The sequence below is a fragment of the Manduca sexta genome, chromosome 28 (genome assembly GCF_014839805.1).
Source record: "Manduca sexta isolate Smith_Timp_Sample1 chromosome 28, JHU_Msex_v1.0, whole genome shotgun sequence".
Taxonomy (NCBI): domain Eukaryota; kingdom Metazoa; phylum Arthropoda; class Insecta; order Lepidoptera; family Sphingidae; genus Manduca; species Manduca sexta.
Genome location: NC_051142.1, coordinates 16,193,781 through 16,209,019, shown reverse-complemented (window position 1 = coordinate 16,209,019; position 15,239 = coordinate 16,193,781). Strand labels below are relative to the sequence as shown.

The 15,239-nt window shown below is 40.7% G+C and overlaps 1 protein-coding gene across 2 annotated transcripts in view; it reads right to left on the bottom strand.

Annotated features, from left to right (window-relative positions):
- The window catches only part of LOC115456206, a 29,441-nt gene that overhangs the window by 11,411 nt on the left and 2,791 nt on the right, over positions 1 to 15,239 (bottom strand). For both annotated transcript variants that reach the window (XM_037444803.1, XM_037444804.1), the window contains exons 5-37: positions 14,862 to 14,999; positions 14,399 to 14,492; positions 14,044 to 14,193; positions 13,629 to 13,770; positions 13,110 to 13,268; positions 12,513 to 12,645; positions 11,984 to 12,112; positions 11,682 to 11,783; positions 11,264 to 11,391; positions 10,777 to 10,920; positions 10,224 to 10,359; positions 9,689 to 9,784; positions 9,307 to 9,417; positions 8,815 to 8,904; positions 8,378 to 8,549; positions 7,955 to 8,118; positions 7,696 to 7,857; positions 7,220 to 7,271; positions 6,558 to 6,728; positions 6,103 to 6,290; positions 5,728 to 5,832; positions 5,413 to 5,527; positions 5,048 to 5,211; positions 4,682 to 4,760; positions 4,264 to 4,443; positions 3,664 to 3,756; positions 3,275 to 3,376; positions 2,908 to 3,048; positions 2,310 to 2,455; positions 1,743 to 1,934; positions 1,197 to 1,301; positions 592 to 809; positions 167 to 340 (exon numbers count right to left, since the gene is read on the bottom strand). In XM_037444803.1, coding sequence (XP_037300700.1) covers positions 167 to 340; positions 592 to 809; positions 1,197 to 1,301; positions 1,743 to 1,934; positions 2,310 to 2,455; positions 2,908 to 3,048; positions 3,275 to 3,376; positions 3,664 to 3,756; positions 4,264 to 4,443; positions 4,682 to 4,760; positions 5,048 to 5,211; positions 5,413 to 5,527; positions 5,728 to 5,832; positions 6,103 to 6,290; positions 6,558 to 6,728; positions 7,220 to 7,271; positions 7,696 to 7,857; positions 7,955 to 8,118; positions 8,378 to 8,549; positions 8,815 to 8,904; positions 9,307 to 9,417; positions 9,689 to 9,784; positions 10,224 to 10,359; positions 10,777 to 10,920; positions 11,264 to 11,391; positions 11,682 to 11,783; positions 11,984 to 12,112; positions 12,513 to 12,645; positions 13,110 to 13,268; positions 13,629 to 13,770; positions 14,044 to 14,193; positions 14,399 to 14,492; positions 14,862 to 14,999 — 4,475 coding nt within the window. The remainder of the gene's footprint in view (positions 1 to 166; positions 341 to 591; positions 810 to 1,196; positions 1,302 to 1,742; positions 1,935 to 2,309; positions 2,456 to 2,907; positions 3,049 to 3,274; positions 3,377 to 3,663; positions 3,757 to 4,263; positions 4,444 to 4,681; positions 4,761 to 5,047; positions 5,212 to 5,412; positions 5,528 to 5,727; positions 5,833 to 6,102; positions 6,291 to 6,557; positions 6,729 to 7,219; positions 7,272 to 7,695; positions 7,858 to 7,954; positions 8,119 to 8,377; positions 8,550 to 8,814; positions 8,905 to 9,306; positions 9,418 to 9,688; positions 9,785 to 10,223; positions 10,360 to 10,776; positions 10,921 to 11,263; positions 11,392 to 11,681; positions 11,784 to 11,983; positions 12,113 to 12,512; positions 12,646 to 13,109; positions 13,269 to 13,628; positions 13,771 to 14,043; positions 14,194 to 14,398; positions 14,493 to 14,861; positions 15,000 to 15,239) is intronic.

The following is a 15,239-nucleotide window of genomic DNA, read 5'->3' as shown; positions in this document are numbered from 1 at the left end:
AATACAATTTCAAAGTACTTGAACGAACATATATAAGCGCCATTTGTTGATTGTAGTTGAACTTTGTTTATTATTCGTACAATACATACAGAATAAATTACAATATCAAAAATAGGACGTTCCCATACTCCCTAAATGTTACTCGTATCTCTATTCCCTAACTTACTTGACTGGATCCGGCGGTCTGGTCCCCCTAAGTATAGTCCTGCCTCGAGCCATTTCCACGTAGGCCGTAAGCACTTTCCATTCATATCCCTCGTCAGGTACAGCACCCTGCGCCGTCACCGCATTCGACATTTTGGAGAACTCCCAAAACACCTTCACTGCCGATATGCAGAACCTAGGAAAAGGTAAAATATGACGTCGAAGAATATTAATTTCAGAGGTCAATAAAAAAATTACATATAACTATAATATTGTGTACGTGAAAACCTTGTTTTCACGTCTTCTACCTATGTCTATACTAACTATAGAATCACATAGATAGGCGTAGTTGAAGATCCGCTAACATCAGGTGTAAAACGCTCATATTTTAGCCATCTATTTTAAATAAAATCATAATTTTCATTTTAATTATTGATGTGTACTAACTTGTTAACACCTGGTCTGCCCAAGCCCTCAATGTTTTCCTTGATGACCTGGGCTAGGTTATCCACGTTGGAGAACAGGACGACGGCAGCACTGCCTCCGGGGGACGTCTTACCCCCAGGACCCACGGAATGAGGTTCCCACAAGCAGAACGATTTGTCATCCGCGGCCATCCAGATCCCAACGCAATAGTTCTTAGAGCAGAACACGCCGTGCTTGTACTATGTAAAATAAAAATGATAAGACGTCATAAGATTATGCTTGGCTGTTAAAGAGATAGCCAGAAGCACCAAGTGCTCCAAATTTGATTAAAGTTTATAAGTACACTAGCTTTTACCCGCGGCTTCACGCTTGTGAAGAAGTTTTCCGGGATATTGTTTTTTCTAACTTACTTGATATGTATCGTTATGTTATGACCAAATTACTCAAACTCATTATAAATTGTAGCATATGTGTTATTCTGATGTATAACCAATATTAGTGTAAAGTTTTATGCAAATCCGTTCAGTAGTTTTTTCGTGAAAGAGGAACAAACATACATACATCCATCCATCCTCACAAACTTTCGCATTTATAATATTAGTAGGACAGGAATATTTATAGTTTACCGTTTCAAAGAAACTCTTGATTCCCCTCTTCACGCTCAGCACGCTGCCAGTCTCACCGGCTTTGATGTCTCCAATCACCGCGTCTCCCTCCACTTCCAACCTCACCTGAACAACGCGCGAAACATAAGCTGCAGAGGGGCTATTAGAATATCAGGTACAGTTCTAAATTCTGGGAAACTCTTCAGGTCTTCGTATAGGTTTAGTATTGGACAGGTTCTTTCTAGTTTTACAGTTCAAATACTTAGCGACTAGACTAGTGACACCTTATAACATGAAAATGTTAAGGACGAATTTAGATTCTTTCAAACGTTAAAAATGAAATGGTACCAACAAGTCAGAGACGGGTGGTAGAAAAATGACAAACACTTAACAGCGATGATGACCGACGATCTGGTGAGGGTCGCCGGAGTCCGATGGATGAGGGCGGCCCAGGACCGGTCCCTGTGGCGCTCAATGGGGAAGGCCTAGGTCCAGCATTGGACGATTCCCGGCTGAAATGATGAACAGCGATGATGATGTGACATGAATCATTGTAAGCGTACTCACATTAAAGTTGGTGACGTGGAATTCGGGCTGTATCTCGGCGGGCGTGAGGTGCGGCGGGTCGGCGGCGCGCGACAGCGACAGCGTGTGGAGGCGGTCGCCGTACTTCAGGATCGCGTCGATCAGCTGCGGCTTCCAGTATATGTACGGCTCTATGTGCTCCACCACTATACCCATTATGGAGTTCGCTGCGTCCTGTGATAGACATTAAGTAGAAAAATGTTAGTGATATTTTTGTAGTACATGACGGACAACATACTCCCTCCCCCCACCTTTAAACAACTACAATGCGAGAGGTATATTGCATTACTGTATTGGGGAATAAAACATATACGGAAGAAGGTAAATGGAAGGAGGGGGGGGGGGGGTATTTCTTATCAAATGGTGGAGCCTCCCCACCCCTCTCACCCTATGTGAATCTAAAAGCAATGTGTAACGTAGTTACTAAGAAATCATGTAAATATTATAAAGCAAAAAATGGAACTTCGGTAAATGACTGACGTAACCACATGAACTGCATCATACGAGACTGATACCCAGTGAATTAATACAAATGCACTGGATACTAACCTGCCGATCTCTATTGGCTTGTTCCATGAAGTAGTTCTCTCCTTGAGCGACTCTACCTCGTACCGAAGCAGTGGTACGTCCTATGCGATTGAAGTGGTTGCCAACGGCAGCTTCGTCCAAGGCTTCCACCAAAACCTCTTCCTCATCTGAAGAGATAAATTAACGTGTAAGGCAGTAGTCTGTCTCATTGCATTTCATCAGATTAAGATAGAAAATATTAAACTTAGAAACAAAAAAGTGTCAATTTACACAAATTGCCGTAAGCCTACTTCACCTTAAGGTTATAGCTTAAGGCGATACCTCAAGGTCCATTTTCATACATTTTGTTTCACTTTTAATCTGGGTAACTAAACAAGTATTGACAAGTAAAGAATTTAAATTCACGTCTAGTTAGTGATTAGTTCTCGCAGTTGAAAGAAAAACGTAAAAATAATTAATATGCATGGATATTTCGGCCTTTAAAATTTAATACGACGAAATTTACTTTAGTTACCCAGATTAAAGGTGAAACAAAATGTATGAAAAATGGACCTTAAGCTATAACCTTAAGGTCAATAAATAAGGTCTACAATTATAATACAAAGTTGGCATCGCTTACCTTCAACCTCGGCTTCGCCTTCTTCTTTGGCAGGCGATCCCTTCTTCTCTTTCATGACAGAAGTAAGTTCGTTCTTCACATTAACAGGATACAGTTTGTACGGAGCAAGGCATTGCTTCCTGTCTAGACCACCTTGCATGGCTGGCAAAAAACATTATAGGGTGAGTTTAATTTAGAGCGTTGGCGATAATTTGGAAAATATGCAGATATAAAGCCCGTTCTTGTTCTATCTTAGCAGCATTTAGGAACTATAGCTTATTCAAAGTTATGGTCAACTCATTCACTCAACACTTCATCTAGGGTCCAAACCAACTGACAAATGGCTTACAACCTCCGAGCTCAACGTAGGTATGGACTCAATACTTACTGAGTTTATCGATGAATTCCGTGGGACTGGCGAAAACCATGAGAGCCCCCGAAGAGTCTGGTGGTATGAATTCCGGTTCCGGCTCTGGTTGTTCCTCTCCCTCTGTGTAAAGAAATTTAATGCTTTATATGCCATTGTAGTCATAAAAAACAATTTAAAAGTGTCTCAAAATAAGCAATTTTTTTGGTGTCGTCCCATGGTCGAAATACAACCCTCAAATTACAAATATATAAAATATTTGTTATATGTATTACATATAAGTAAACATCTTTCTGCACTCCTCTAAATGTATTTTAATCATGCCCAATCCCACTCCTGCGCGCAATGAACTTGAAAGGGTACAAAGATTTTTATACTGTATCTGAACTCTTTTCATATATTATACATACCAGCCCCGGCTTCTTCATCAGCGGCCTCCTCGCCACCACCACCGTCTTCACCAGCCATCTCATCCTTGATACGCTGCAGACGTAACTCATCACCTGAACAAATTGTTACAAGTAAAATAAAATAGACTCAAAATCGACGAGAAATATTGCTAGAATTTTACATCGACTGACAACATCACAGGACTCAAAAAAGCCACCATAGATAGTATCTTACCATGTGAAGAAATCGTTCTAAATACTAAAGTAGTTCTCAATTTCCATCTACACATCCATGAACTACTACTAATTACTTACTGTTACAAGTTCTTACATTGTGGAATACAACTGTCGACTTTTATGGAGGTGGGCGTCAATATCTGCGACACAGTTACCCAACTAACGCAGATATTATCGAACATTGTGTTTAAAAAACCTGTATTATTATTCCAAATAAAGATTTATTACTTAATTTTAAGTTTTTAAACTTCTCCCATTTCTTGGGTATTTCACCAGAGCTGTGGGCTTTTAGCCAAGCTACTTCGGAGGTTATGTCAATCTATTGATAGACACTTTCTGACGAGTCTGCACGTGTTTTGTATGACTACCTTCATTATTACTAACCCTTCTTGATCCGCTGCGACGTGAGGACGCCTCTGGCCAGAGTAGGCGCAGGGTCATACGCGACCACTGACCCACCAGGTTTCATCCATACGCCTAGCTGGTGGTAATCGCCCAGCAGCAGACCCAAGTGATAGGGCTTCGTCTCGTCGAGCCACATTCTGTTAAGGGCGTCTTTGATTTCTGTAAACAAAATTCTTTTTAAAGAGGAAAGCAAATCATACTTCAAAAAAATGTATCAGACTTGAAAAAAAATATTAGTCATACAGAAATTTTATCAATTAGTTTATACAAGATTGTGCACCCAGTGGGAATTGCAGAACCTCTCGCTCGAACACACCGTGATAACGATGACGTCATAGAACTACGTCAAAAGTAAGATTATGATGATTATGAAACGTGTTATGTACAAATAACTAACGTTTCATCGGTTCTTCTTTTTCTTCCTCTTCCAACTCTTCACCGTATTCTTCCTTTTCACCACCTTCTTCGCCACCTTCCTAAATACCATAACATAATTAGACAAGTCCTCATATTATGAGGAGGTAGCGAGCAAAGTGCTTTTATCTGCTTCACGAGACTAGATTTACCTCTAAGACTGGGATAGTATTACTGTTTCATAGTAAAATACCTAACATTCCTGGTGTAGCTTTTCTACCACATGTCTATCTCATAAATAGAATCAAATCGTTTTTGAAATATTTGCGAAAAAGAGAATTGTGTCCAGCACATAATAGATTAAGATAACAGCAAGCAGAAGATATATAAAAAAGATATTGGAACTTACCCCAGCCGGTTCGTCGGGCAGCCGCAGCGGCAGTTTGATGGGGTCGGCAAGTTCTATCCAGAAAGTGTTCGCGCCCATCTCGAACTTCTCCGTCAGATCTTCAGGTTGGAGCTCCTTCCGACCGGTTTTCTTTACGTGGTTCAGATAGTATTCGGCACCAGCGTCTATTGGTTGGGATATTGATGGTTATGAATGGACTTTAGGTGGAACTTCTTTCAGACGATATGCTACGGTTTGCGCAGACCTGGTTTACGTAAAAGACTTAATACATGATAATAAACCCATTACGCACTACTCTTGAACTGCAACTCAATGTCCTGGATTTCCTACATAATTAAAAAGAGAATCACCAGAACAAGACTAACCAAGTAAGCAATAGACATGATCCCGGTGCATCTTAGATGGCGGCACACATGCAGCAGCTGCAGCGAATGCGGCCGCTGCTGCAGGAGCGATCTCCCGACCGTGACCCTCGTCAGCCTGCCAAAGTGGTGGGATTAAGAAGAGGCTCTTTGATTATGGATTACGATACTATTTGGGACGGCACGCATAATGAGACAGAAAAGAATAATTATAGCAATAAAGCCCGGCAAGTCTCTGAAAACACATATCTACTTAATGATGACAGAGAAATAAAAGCAGTCATAATCGATGAATTCACACTTCGTGCGTACACTCACCGGTATGCCGGCTCTTTCTGCAATTTTGCCGATGGCAGTGTTCTCTCCTCGCGGACCCATCAATATGGCGGCGGTGCCTTTAGAGATCCACTCGAAAGCTTTGTTCTGGGAATAAAATTTTGAAATAATGTCAAACCTGTTCAGCAATTTTTTACTATACTTTACATATTTTACCAAAACCAAACATGTAACATTACGGGCTTACAAATCATGCAGCAGATTTTAACTACATTCATTTTATTAACTGCGTTCCTAGTTATATCAGACTTCGGAGATTCTAATCCTGTAATGTAATTCTAATCCCTACGATATACATAACGTTAGCGTTAACGATTATAGAAAGGCATCTTGGTTACAGCCCTAGATCTCACTAACCTCCAGCTCAGTCTCAGGTGCTCCCAGTGCTGCATTCAGTTTAGTAGCAGTCAGCGACACTGGGGACAGGTTGAAAGAGTCGTCCGCAGCGGGAGGGAGGTTGGCAGAGATACATCCTGCAAGCTGGGCCGGGCCTCCGGACACGCGGATGAGGCACGCACCGGCGCGAGGCTCTTCGGAAGGGTAACCTGGGGGAGGGGAGCGTGGCTCGGTAAGAAAGTCGGTTTTCTTTATCATGAGGTCCTTCATATGAATTTCATGATGTGAATTATGTACTGAATAAAAAAAATAACCACTAAACCACTAGGCATCAAATGCAACCCCTAATTTCACAGACTACTATGGACCAGTTGTGTCGCCCAAACTTTACCTTAAATATCTATGTTCTTCAATTGGACACAATTGGGGCATGAAATTACATACACAAACTTCCTCCGTCTCTCACTTTCTCTTACCATTCTCGTCGCATCCATGAGGGTCGAACATGTAAAGACACTGGTCCCGTTTGAACACCGCGAGAGAAGCGCCGCGTGCAGTCACCACGCCCGCCGAGTGCTCCCTGAACAACGCGGCCAGAGAGTCCTTCAGGGACATCACTCCTGATGATGGGGCGGCGTTGATATCACCTAGACGAGTGAGGATACAAGCGAGAGAGTCTTTTAGGATAAGCGTAATGTAATTGATTTTGATTATTATTTTAATGAAGACAATGACGATAATAGTTTGGACATTAAGAAAATTCTCAGCGCTGTGCTCCGCCATATATGCTGCACCGGCCTTAACAGTCAGACTAGCCCGACTGCTGCTATTATTGGGCAGCCGAATCTTTGAAATTTACCGAATATCCTTTGTACTCTGGGCATTGTGGAATTTAAATATTTTATACATTTGAGTCGATTTAGCCTGGTTGCATATACTTGCAGTATGCACGTTCGGTAGCCGAATCCTGCTTGTTTAATATCTATTGAACTTATCAATGAATATCCGTCGGATTTACCAAATTGTGGAATTAACCTACCGATTTATGATAACTGAAATCGTCAAGTTGGTATCTGGAATTCGGTTAGAAATATTCTAGTAATTGAATTCATAATTGTTACCAAATTCGAATACTTACCGTTGTATGCGCTGTCCAAAACTTCTGTAGATATGCAATCGTAGTCCGTAATCTTCGAAATACAAAAAACAACAGAGTAAATAAATTGTAGAATAAAAAGCAAACGTGGAATTGAAATATCAATATTATGTCTATTTAACTTCCAATACTCAAATATATTGAGTCATTTAAGATGTCGGTTGGTAGAAATAATGTTTAAAAGTTTAATTCCCTATACCTATGCCGCATACTACGGATACAAGTGTATTACTATTTCATCTCCATCAATCAGAGTTTTCCAAGCCCATAAACCAGACTGCTATTCAATGCTTACTTACCTGAAAAATACCATGATTGATTTCCATTTACATATTCAATTCTATTTTACCAAGCATACTAGAATTTAACGAATATCAATTTGCCGAACTCTATATTTTAGATGCATTTGAAACTGAGTCAACATAACAGCCCTTTAAGTTTTGTCACCTAAGACTCACCTTGAACCGATTTAGCACGTCAACAGCAGCGAGCCCTCCCGAGGGACTGCTTTCCTCTTCCTCCCCGCCTTCCTCTTCTTCCCTCGGCGAGTCCAAGCTGATACCCATTCGCTCGAGGTGTTCCACCGTGCTTTGGTATAAGATGTCACCTCGGATCAAAGTCTAGGTGGGAATATAAAAAAAAGTATACTTAGTCCTATATCTAGTTAACTCTTGACTGCAAATTTAATACAACACAAATATTGGCATCAACACAAACCTCATCAATGTCGTCAGGAGTCCAATCCGCAGGTGGCACTAAATGAGCCATAGCAATGGCGGCTATGGACACAGCAGTCGCTTGCTTATTGCGATGCTCCTCAGGAAACCTGCCGTCGCCCTCGTGGAAGCGACCGCGGATCACCCACCGACCTGGAGCTACAGCTGTAGGGCAAGCAGATACAGTGTTGCTCAGGGAAGTTTTATGAACAAAACATATCTTAGATAGACCAGATGTAGTGGAACCTACGATCAGCCCGTTAATATTTTGATTCCCCATACCTTTGAAATTCTTATGTAAGGTACTACACAAACGTATTTCGATGTACCGTTAAAGATAAGAAAATACACCAAGAAGTCCAATGCACTCTCTAGCAAGCATTTGTTTTTCAACTGTCAACTAAATCCAAGGTCCAGTACTTACGCTTGAGCTGGTTCACGGGTTCAGGCATCTCCTTCCTCTCTGTGATGCTGATTTCCGAGATGCTGAACGGTTTCCGTTTGAACTCGTTGGCGTTGTCCAGGAAGTAATCGCACAGGCGAGATATACGCGTAAAGTAAACGAGACACGCCTTGCCGCCATCGCGGAGTCCAACCTGGTGGAATTATCAGGTCAAAATTTCTGAGCAGTATAAGCCTTTTAATATTTTTGTTTTAGGAGTAAAATAGGATTAACATTTCGGTTTATTAATGAGTAAGATATACCTTATTATGGAGAGATAAGAGTCATTAGTTTCCCACGGTATGAACCACGGCTATCTATAAGAAATGCAGCAAATTCATTCAGAACTTCGATCTGCCTTACATCAGATATCGTACCACGGCCCAGAGTTCAATACTTAACCCACAAACTTAACATACCTTGGAGCCGTATCTATCAGCAGGCCAGGGATGGTACATGTAGTATTTACCACCCTCGTGCCAAATGGCCACCTCGTATTCACCTGGTACCTGAATAAGTAAAATGACAAATTGTGTTGGCCTCAAATATTTGTTTCAGATGTAAGTCTTTCGTAGGTAAGTACTACGACTAAGACTGATTGTGTTTTAGTATAGATTTAACAATGTTGTGATGCAGGAGTATGTGGCATCTATTATACACTGAATACAGACCACTTTAAATCTGAACTTTTCAGGTATGTAGGTTTCCTAACGATGTTTTCCTTCACCGTTAAAGCAATTCATAATTCACAAAGAATACACACCTATCTTTAAAAAAGTTGGGAGGTGGGTGCCCTTGGGTTTTGATCCTGTGGACATTCGTCTCGGCAAGCTGGACAACCCCCAAGTAGGCTATCGTCATTTTGAAACCAATTACTACACCTAAATTATTGATTTCAAGGTACCACTGACCTGAAGTATACCAGCATCAGACTCTTTGAAGAAAGCCTCGATGCCTCTGCATAGGTCGAAAACTTTAGGGTTGGGAGATATCAAATTGCCCCACACTGCCACACCACGAACCTAGGGGTGAATTACTTTAAGTTTAGTAGTGAAATAACCATCTTCCTGATTTATTTTAACTTCTGCCGAACTAACTTTTACCACAATAATTAGTTGGGACAACATTTAGAATTAATATCACTGTATTAGCAGCTTGGGCAATGGTCAGTAATATCCTGTATTTGAAGCCCAAGTCAGACAAATATTAAGTACTTTAACATCTAGATAACTACGTTGGCTTAATAAAAGTTTGTTCTCATGCATAAAGGCCTGTACATTCTCTAAAAATTACCTTTTGCATGTACTCGGTGTCTCGTATCCTGAAAGTTTCCTTGTGTTCCCCGAGCACCAGCTGGCGGATGGGACCGCCGCGCTCCAACACTGATTCCTGGACGAAAGGACACTAATCAGGAAATCTTATTACTCGAATGGCAGTATACTTCTTTTGGCGCAAATAAGCTCCTGATTGTTTCTGATAGGAGAGTTTGAAGTTGCATATATTATATAGACTGCCAGAAGGTATCACAACACCGTTGCAAAGTTATCAAAAGCTTTCAGAGCTTTAGCAATTTCTTTGATGGTTCTAATAAAATAAGCTACCCACCAGTAGTGTACCAACACTACATACAAACTGAGTCACCGTCCAGAGATGCAAATATAAGTATAATAGCCGGTAAACAACTTTAGGACATTATCGCGTTGGAGGAGAGGGGGGGGGGGATACCTCCCCTGTTTGTGATATTATTTGTACGTTAGTGGACTACAGTTATGCACAAATAAAAGCCTCTCCAGTGTGTTCAAGTTGTTTGCCGGCTATTATATCTGACCCTGTATATGTTGTAGCCAAGGTCGAGCGTCTCGTCGAGTGTGTCCTCGTTCCAGGCGCGAGCGCGCATGCGCCGCAACATTGCCAGCGCCGCCAGGCAGCACGCCAGCCCCGTGTACCACTTGAACGTCTGGTACCTTCAGTAACATTCAATTAATAAATCTTAATCCAAGTCAAAAGAAAGTGTGAGTAAAATAACAAAATTTTAGTTACGACAGTTTTAGATCTTTTAAAAAACACCGTCTTGCTTTGCACCACTACGGTGTCAATTGCAAGCACTAGTTTCAAGTTTATAAGGACCCACCAGAAAATGGATTCATGTGGGTAAACACCAAGGCAATGTTATTGGTGCGTGTGCAAATTCTCCGCCTCCTCCTGTTTCCCTGTATCAAAGACTCACAAGACTAGAATTGACTCTCAGTTTCCACCGACCATAAACCGCCAAGTCACTACCTAGTGGTACGTATAAGACCTTTTTTTATTTAAATCTACTGGGAGTATCTACATGGAATAATTGGCTATTATTCTAAGATGAACAAATGACGATGTATCACCTGTAGCTGGCCATGTGTCTGGTGGCACGCAAGATCCACTTCTCCACGTCGAGCTGATGGTACTGCGAGTGGTAGTTTTGGTCTGCAATGTCCACAGGACTGTGGACGAGTGTCTCCGACTTGGGCCGCGGGAGCATGTCATCTCTGTTCACCCAGAATTATGAAGAGGTGTTAAATTTAGATATTAGTTTAGAGTTTGATGACTTCCGCGTTGTCATTTACAAACACGTGATGAGTTCAAAATCGAAGATAGACGATTCTAAGTCGATATCGGGTCAATTAAATACTCCAAAACTAATCATTAGGACGAATTTATTTGAAATGTAAACAGTGATAGACCCAATAAAAATACATAATATACCATAACGATAACAATTAATACCTGCATGGAATCCATAGCCTCTCGCATTACAGCCGACATAATCTAATGCTTCACAGATGCTTAACCTCATGTTTCTTTTCATGATTACTAAATCATACCACTTACCTGCCATAAGTATGTCCCTCAACAGAGGGGCAGTAGAGAAAGAAGTCTTCCCCTCGCAAAGACATGATGTTCTCTGTGGTCATCCCGGGGGGAGGTCGCTCCGGTGCCACAGGCACCTGGGGAGGGGGCTGGAAGAGCAAGATCATTTAATCTAACCGAAAAAATGTTTGATGATGGTTGGAATGGTTAGTGATAAATTATTTATACTATTATCTCGATCACATTAGGCATAGCGTAAAAAACTTCAGCCTATCCTAAAGTTTTTTAAATTACCTGTCCCCTAATATAACTATTTCCTATTATTTCTTTTGCCCAAAGAAGTAAACTATGACTTCAAATTAACGAGCAGCTTAATAATATTTTCTTGTGGCGGAATCTATTTCAAGTAAAGCTACGGTAAAAAAAATATCAAACCCACCTCTTTAGGCGTCTTCTGGTAGAATTCTTTAACTTTGTTCTTAGCAGTAGCCCTCGACGTGGCCACGCTTACCGCGCTCAGAGATCCTTGTGGGTACATGCCCTGGTAGAAAGGAACCAAACACCTTCATTAGTTTCTGGACCCATACAATATGTGGGTGATGGTTGACACGCGTAACCCCTCAGTTCAAAGGAGGTCCGTGTCCACAATCGAAAAAATCGGACTAAAATTGTTTTTTAACTCCGTCACGAAAAACAGCAACAACGTCGAGAATATTTCTATGCTATTGTTTATACTCTTACCTCCTTCCTCTTCTTCTCGATGAGTGCATTGACATTGATGCTTTCCCACTCGCTGCGACAGTGCAGCTTCAGAGCCTTGAGGTCTAGACCGTAGTCGGGCTGGCGGAGTAACGGCTCTCTTTGAACCACCTGTGCATATTAATAAATGTACGATTGTCGTTAATATTTTATGAAGAGTAGAACCATCTCTTATTACTAAACACTCCGTTTTGCTATGCAGGTTTAAAGAAGAAGACAAAATATACAAAAATAAAGAAAAACCAATTACAAAGGGCAGAATAGAGAAAACAGAGGAGATAAAAGGCGTACTTAGTAATAGACTTAAAATAATTACATTCAAATACATTCAGTATCTAGAAGTAACACATATTTGTGTCAATAATGCCATAGGGAATCGAGATTGTCCAATTTATTTAAATAAAAATAAAAATGGTAACAGTGCATTGTCAATATTTGTCCGATTTGAGATTCAAACGTTTTAGTTAACATGTGTGTTCAGAGTTCAAGAATTCAGTTCTGATTTCCTCACCTCAATGGTGGTAAGAGTGATGGGAGGTTTTGGAGTGCCCTTTTTGGCCGCGTCCAAGTCACCATAGTTGGACAGGAAGTCCAGGACAAAGGAAGTAATACCAGCATATCGGAGGAACGCGGCTGCACCAGATCTGAAATGAATCTTAAGATAGAGCTTGCAGTCTTTATTTAATCATCTACAATATGATGGTAAAACGAATTTTAATTCAACTTCACAAAATTAGATAAAGAATGACCCCCTTATTCATAAACGTTTTTTATCTAAGGACGGAGTAAAGCTGTGATAACAAGTCTGTTTCTCAGTGCCCAACGGCACTGAGAAATAGACATAAGGCCGTTGTGATTGGTTATTATTGTTGTATTTCAATATTAGCCAATCCCAACGGCCCTACGTCTACGCAATGCGAAGACTGCCGTGCTGTCAGCACTGAGAAACAGACTTGTTATCACAGCCTTACTTGATCGTTCGATAAAAAACGTCTATGAATAAGGGGGTAAGTGTTAGTTCTCGCTATTGGTAATTATTGCAACGTTTTGTCAATCAAAGGATTTCTTGGACGTATGATGTCTTAGGAAAATCGATAGTATTACTTACAAATTGTCAGCCCGTCCCTTAGAATCCAACATATGAGGGTCAAAAATGTAACAAATGGATCGCTGTGGAGTCGCAGGCTCGCCCCAGATCAGAAAGTGTTTAGTTCCACCGATGCTTAGGATGAACATAAACGCGCTGCCTGATTTCTTCTCCATTAGCCTGAAAGAATAGCGTAATACACAATGAATCATTTAAAAGAGCAGGATAATGGAAGAATGACCAAGAAAACACTATTAAACCTTGGCATGAAAAAATCAGATCATGATGTGATTGTAAGTACATTATGATAGGCATCAAGTTTACCGCCATATCAGACAAAAATTACCACCACCGGTAATACCATTCTTGAATCGTAAACCCCCACTTTTTTATTGTAGTTCCTTCAATCTAACCTTACATCTTACTGGTATGGCAGCTTAAGAACTCATACAAACCATTCTACTTACACACATAGGTAGAAACTAGAAACCATCTGGTACAACTTTAAACACTTTTTAGTTCAATAATAACCAAACTCACGTCATGAGATCTGGTTCAGCCTGTATATTGTCGGGATGTTTGGCGAGCAGTCCTCGCTCGGTCTCCACCATCTTGACTGTGTACTTGGTATCGTGGAAGTAGAATGAGGTTAGCAGCTGGTTTAGTTGGAGTTGTGGTTTACCTGGCGAGGCGAGACAGATACTTCTATTATTGAACACTATTTATAAGCAGTGATACTTGATGGGACTGTCGTGGTAAAGGTACTGAGACATTGTGATTCTGTAGTTACTTGCATATTATAGCTAAAACAATTGCTACTCGCTTTATGAGGATGAGATCTTCAAAAGATGTATACACGCATTAGAATACCGCGATTTTCGAAAGGTTACAGACCTAGAAGGTTATCATATAGGCTCGTGTCGTACAAAGGGTTGTTTTAATACAATGCCTTTACCTTTGTAACACTTAAGTGCCAGCAAGCACTGGTGGTAGTAGCTGTCTCCAGTCAGAAGCACCTCGTCCACATGATGCCGACAGAGTTTATCTGGTGGGGTTTCGTCAAGTAATGCTCGGCAGACCGCCGCTATGCACCCGGTTTGGGACCCTGAATATATCAATTTTGGTGATAAGATCTATAATGCTCAGAATACATCTCTGGTAGAGATATATACCTCGTTTAAGATGAATTAGATGGATATGGATTTTCTACTTCAGTATAATAGTAAAAAAGACTAGCTTATGTTTTTATCTTTACACCTCGTTATTATTTATACTGTAGTTGATAATTTTCTAGAAGTAAAGCCACTCACCGCAAGCGGTAGACGAATATCTCTTGGTGTTGCACGCCAGCGAGCCCTGCAGCATCATCTTATTCCGTTCGACTTGCACGAAGTTATGCCAGATCTAGTTTTAAATATTAAGATTCTACTTTAATGACTGATTAAGTACCACGAAAATGCTGACTGTAAACTGATTTTGATATTTTATCTGTACATATGCTAATGCGCCACCACCATCAGAGTAATACTACTGTCATTCCCTCGGCATGTCCGTTGTGTACTTTATAGTTTTGTGCTCTTTCTTCATTGCTCCCATGCTCCTAATTTTCTATCACCTGTGTTGTTATTTTACCGTACATTTCTCTAGTATCTATTCTTCTGTAGTTATATCTCTAGTTTTGATGGCGTACCTATTTTAACATTCTTCTTTGATTTACTATTATATTCCTATGTCCTAATCCATAATTAAAAGCATCATAACCTAATACCTCACCTTTTTTAGTTTAGCGCATTCGTACAACGGTTGGGTCATCTCCTCTGCGGGTATCCGTAGCAGTTTGGGACGGCGGCGCCTCCTGCGCCTGTATGGGGGCACCCATTTGCGTGTCGTAAGAGGTGGAAGCTCTATCTCCTGGTAGACAGAATAAAATAGTTTGATGCAACAGATCATCATAATACGGAAGGAAATTATTTCGTAATTAGTGATGAAAAGGCTTGAACTTTTTTGTCTATGTACACCAGCTTTAGCTGAACTCGTTCCTTGAGGTATAAGAAAACAATTATTGTGAATTATAACTTTGCTATTTTGTTATTTTGGTCCGCTCAAAACAGGGATAGAGATACCTTCGCTTGAAATTAGTTACTTTGTAGT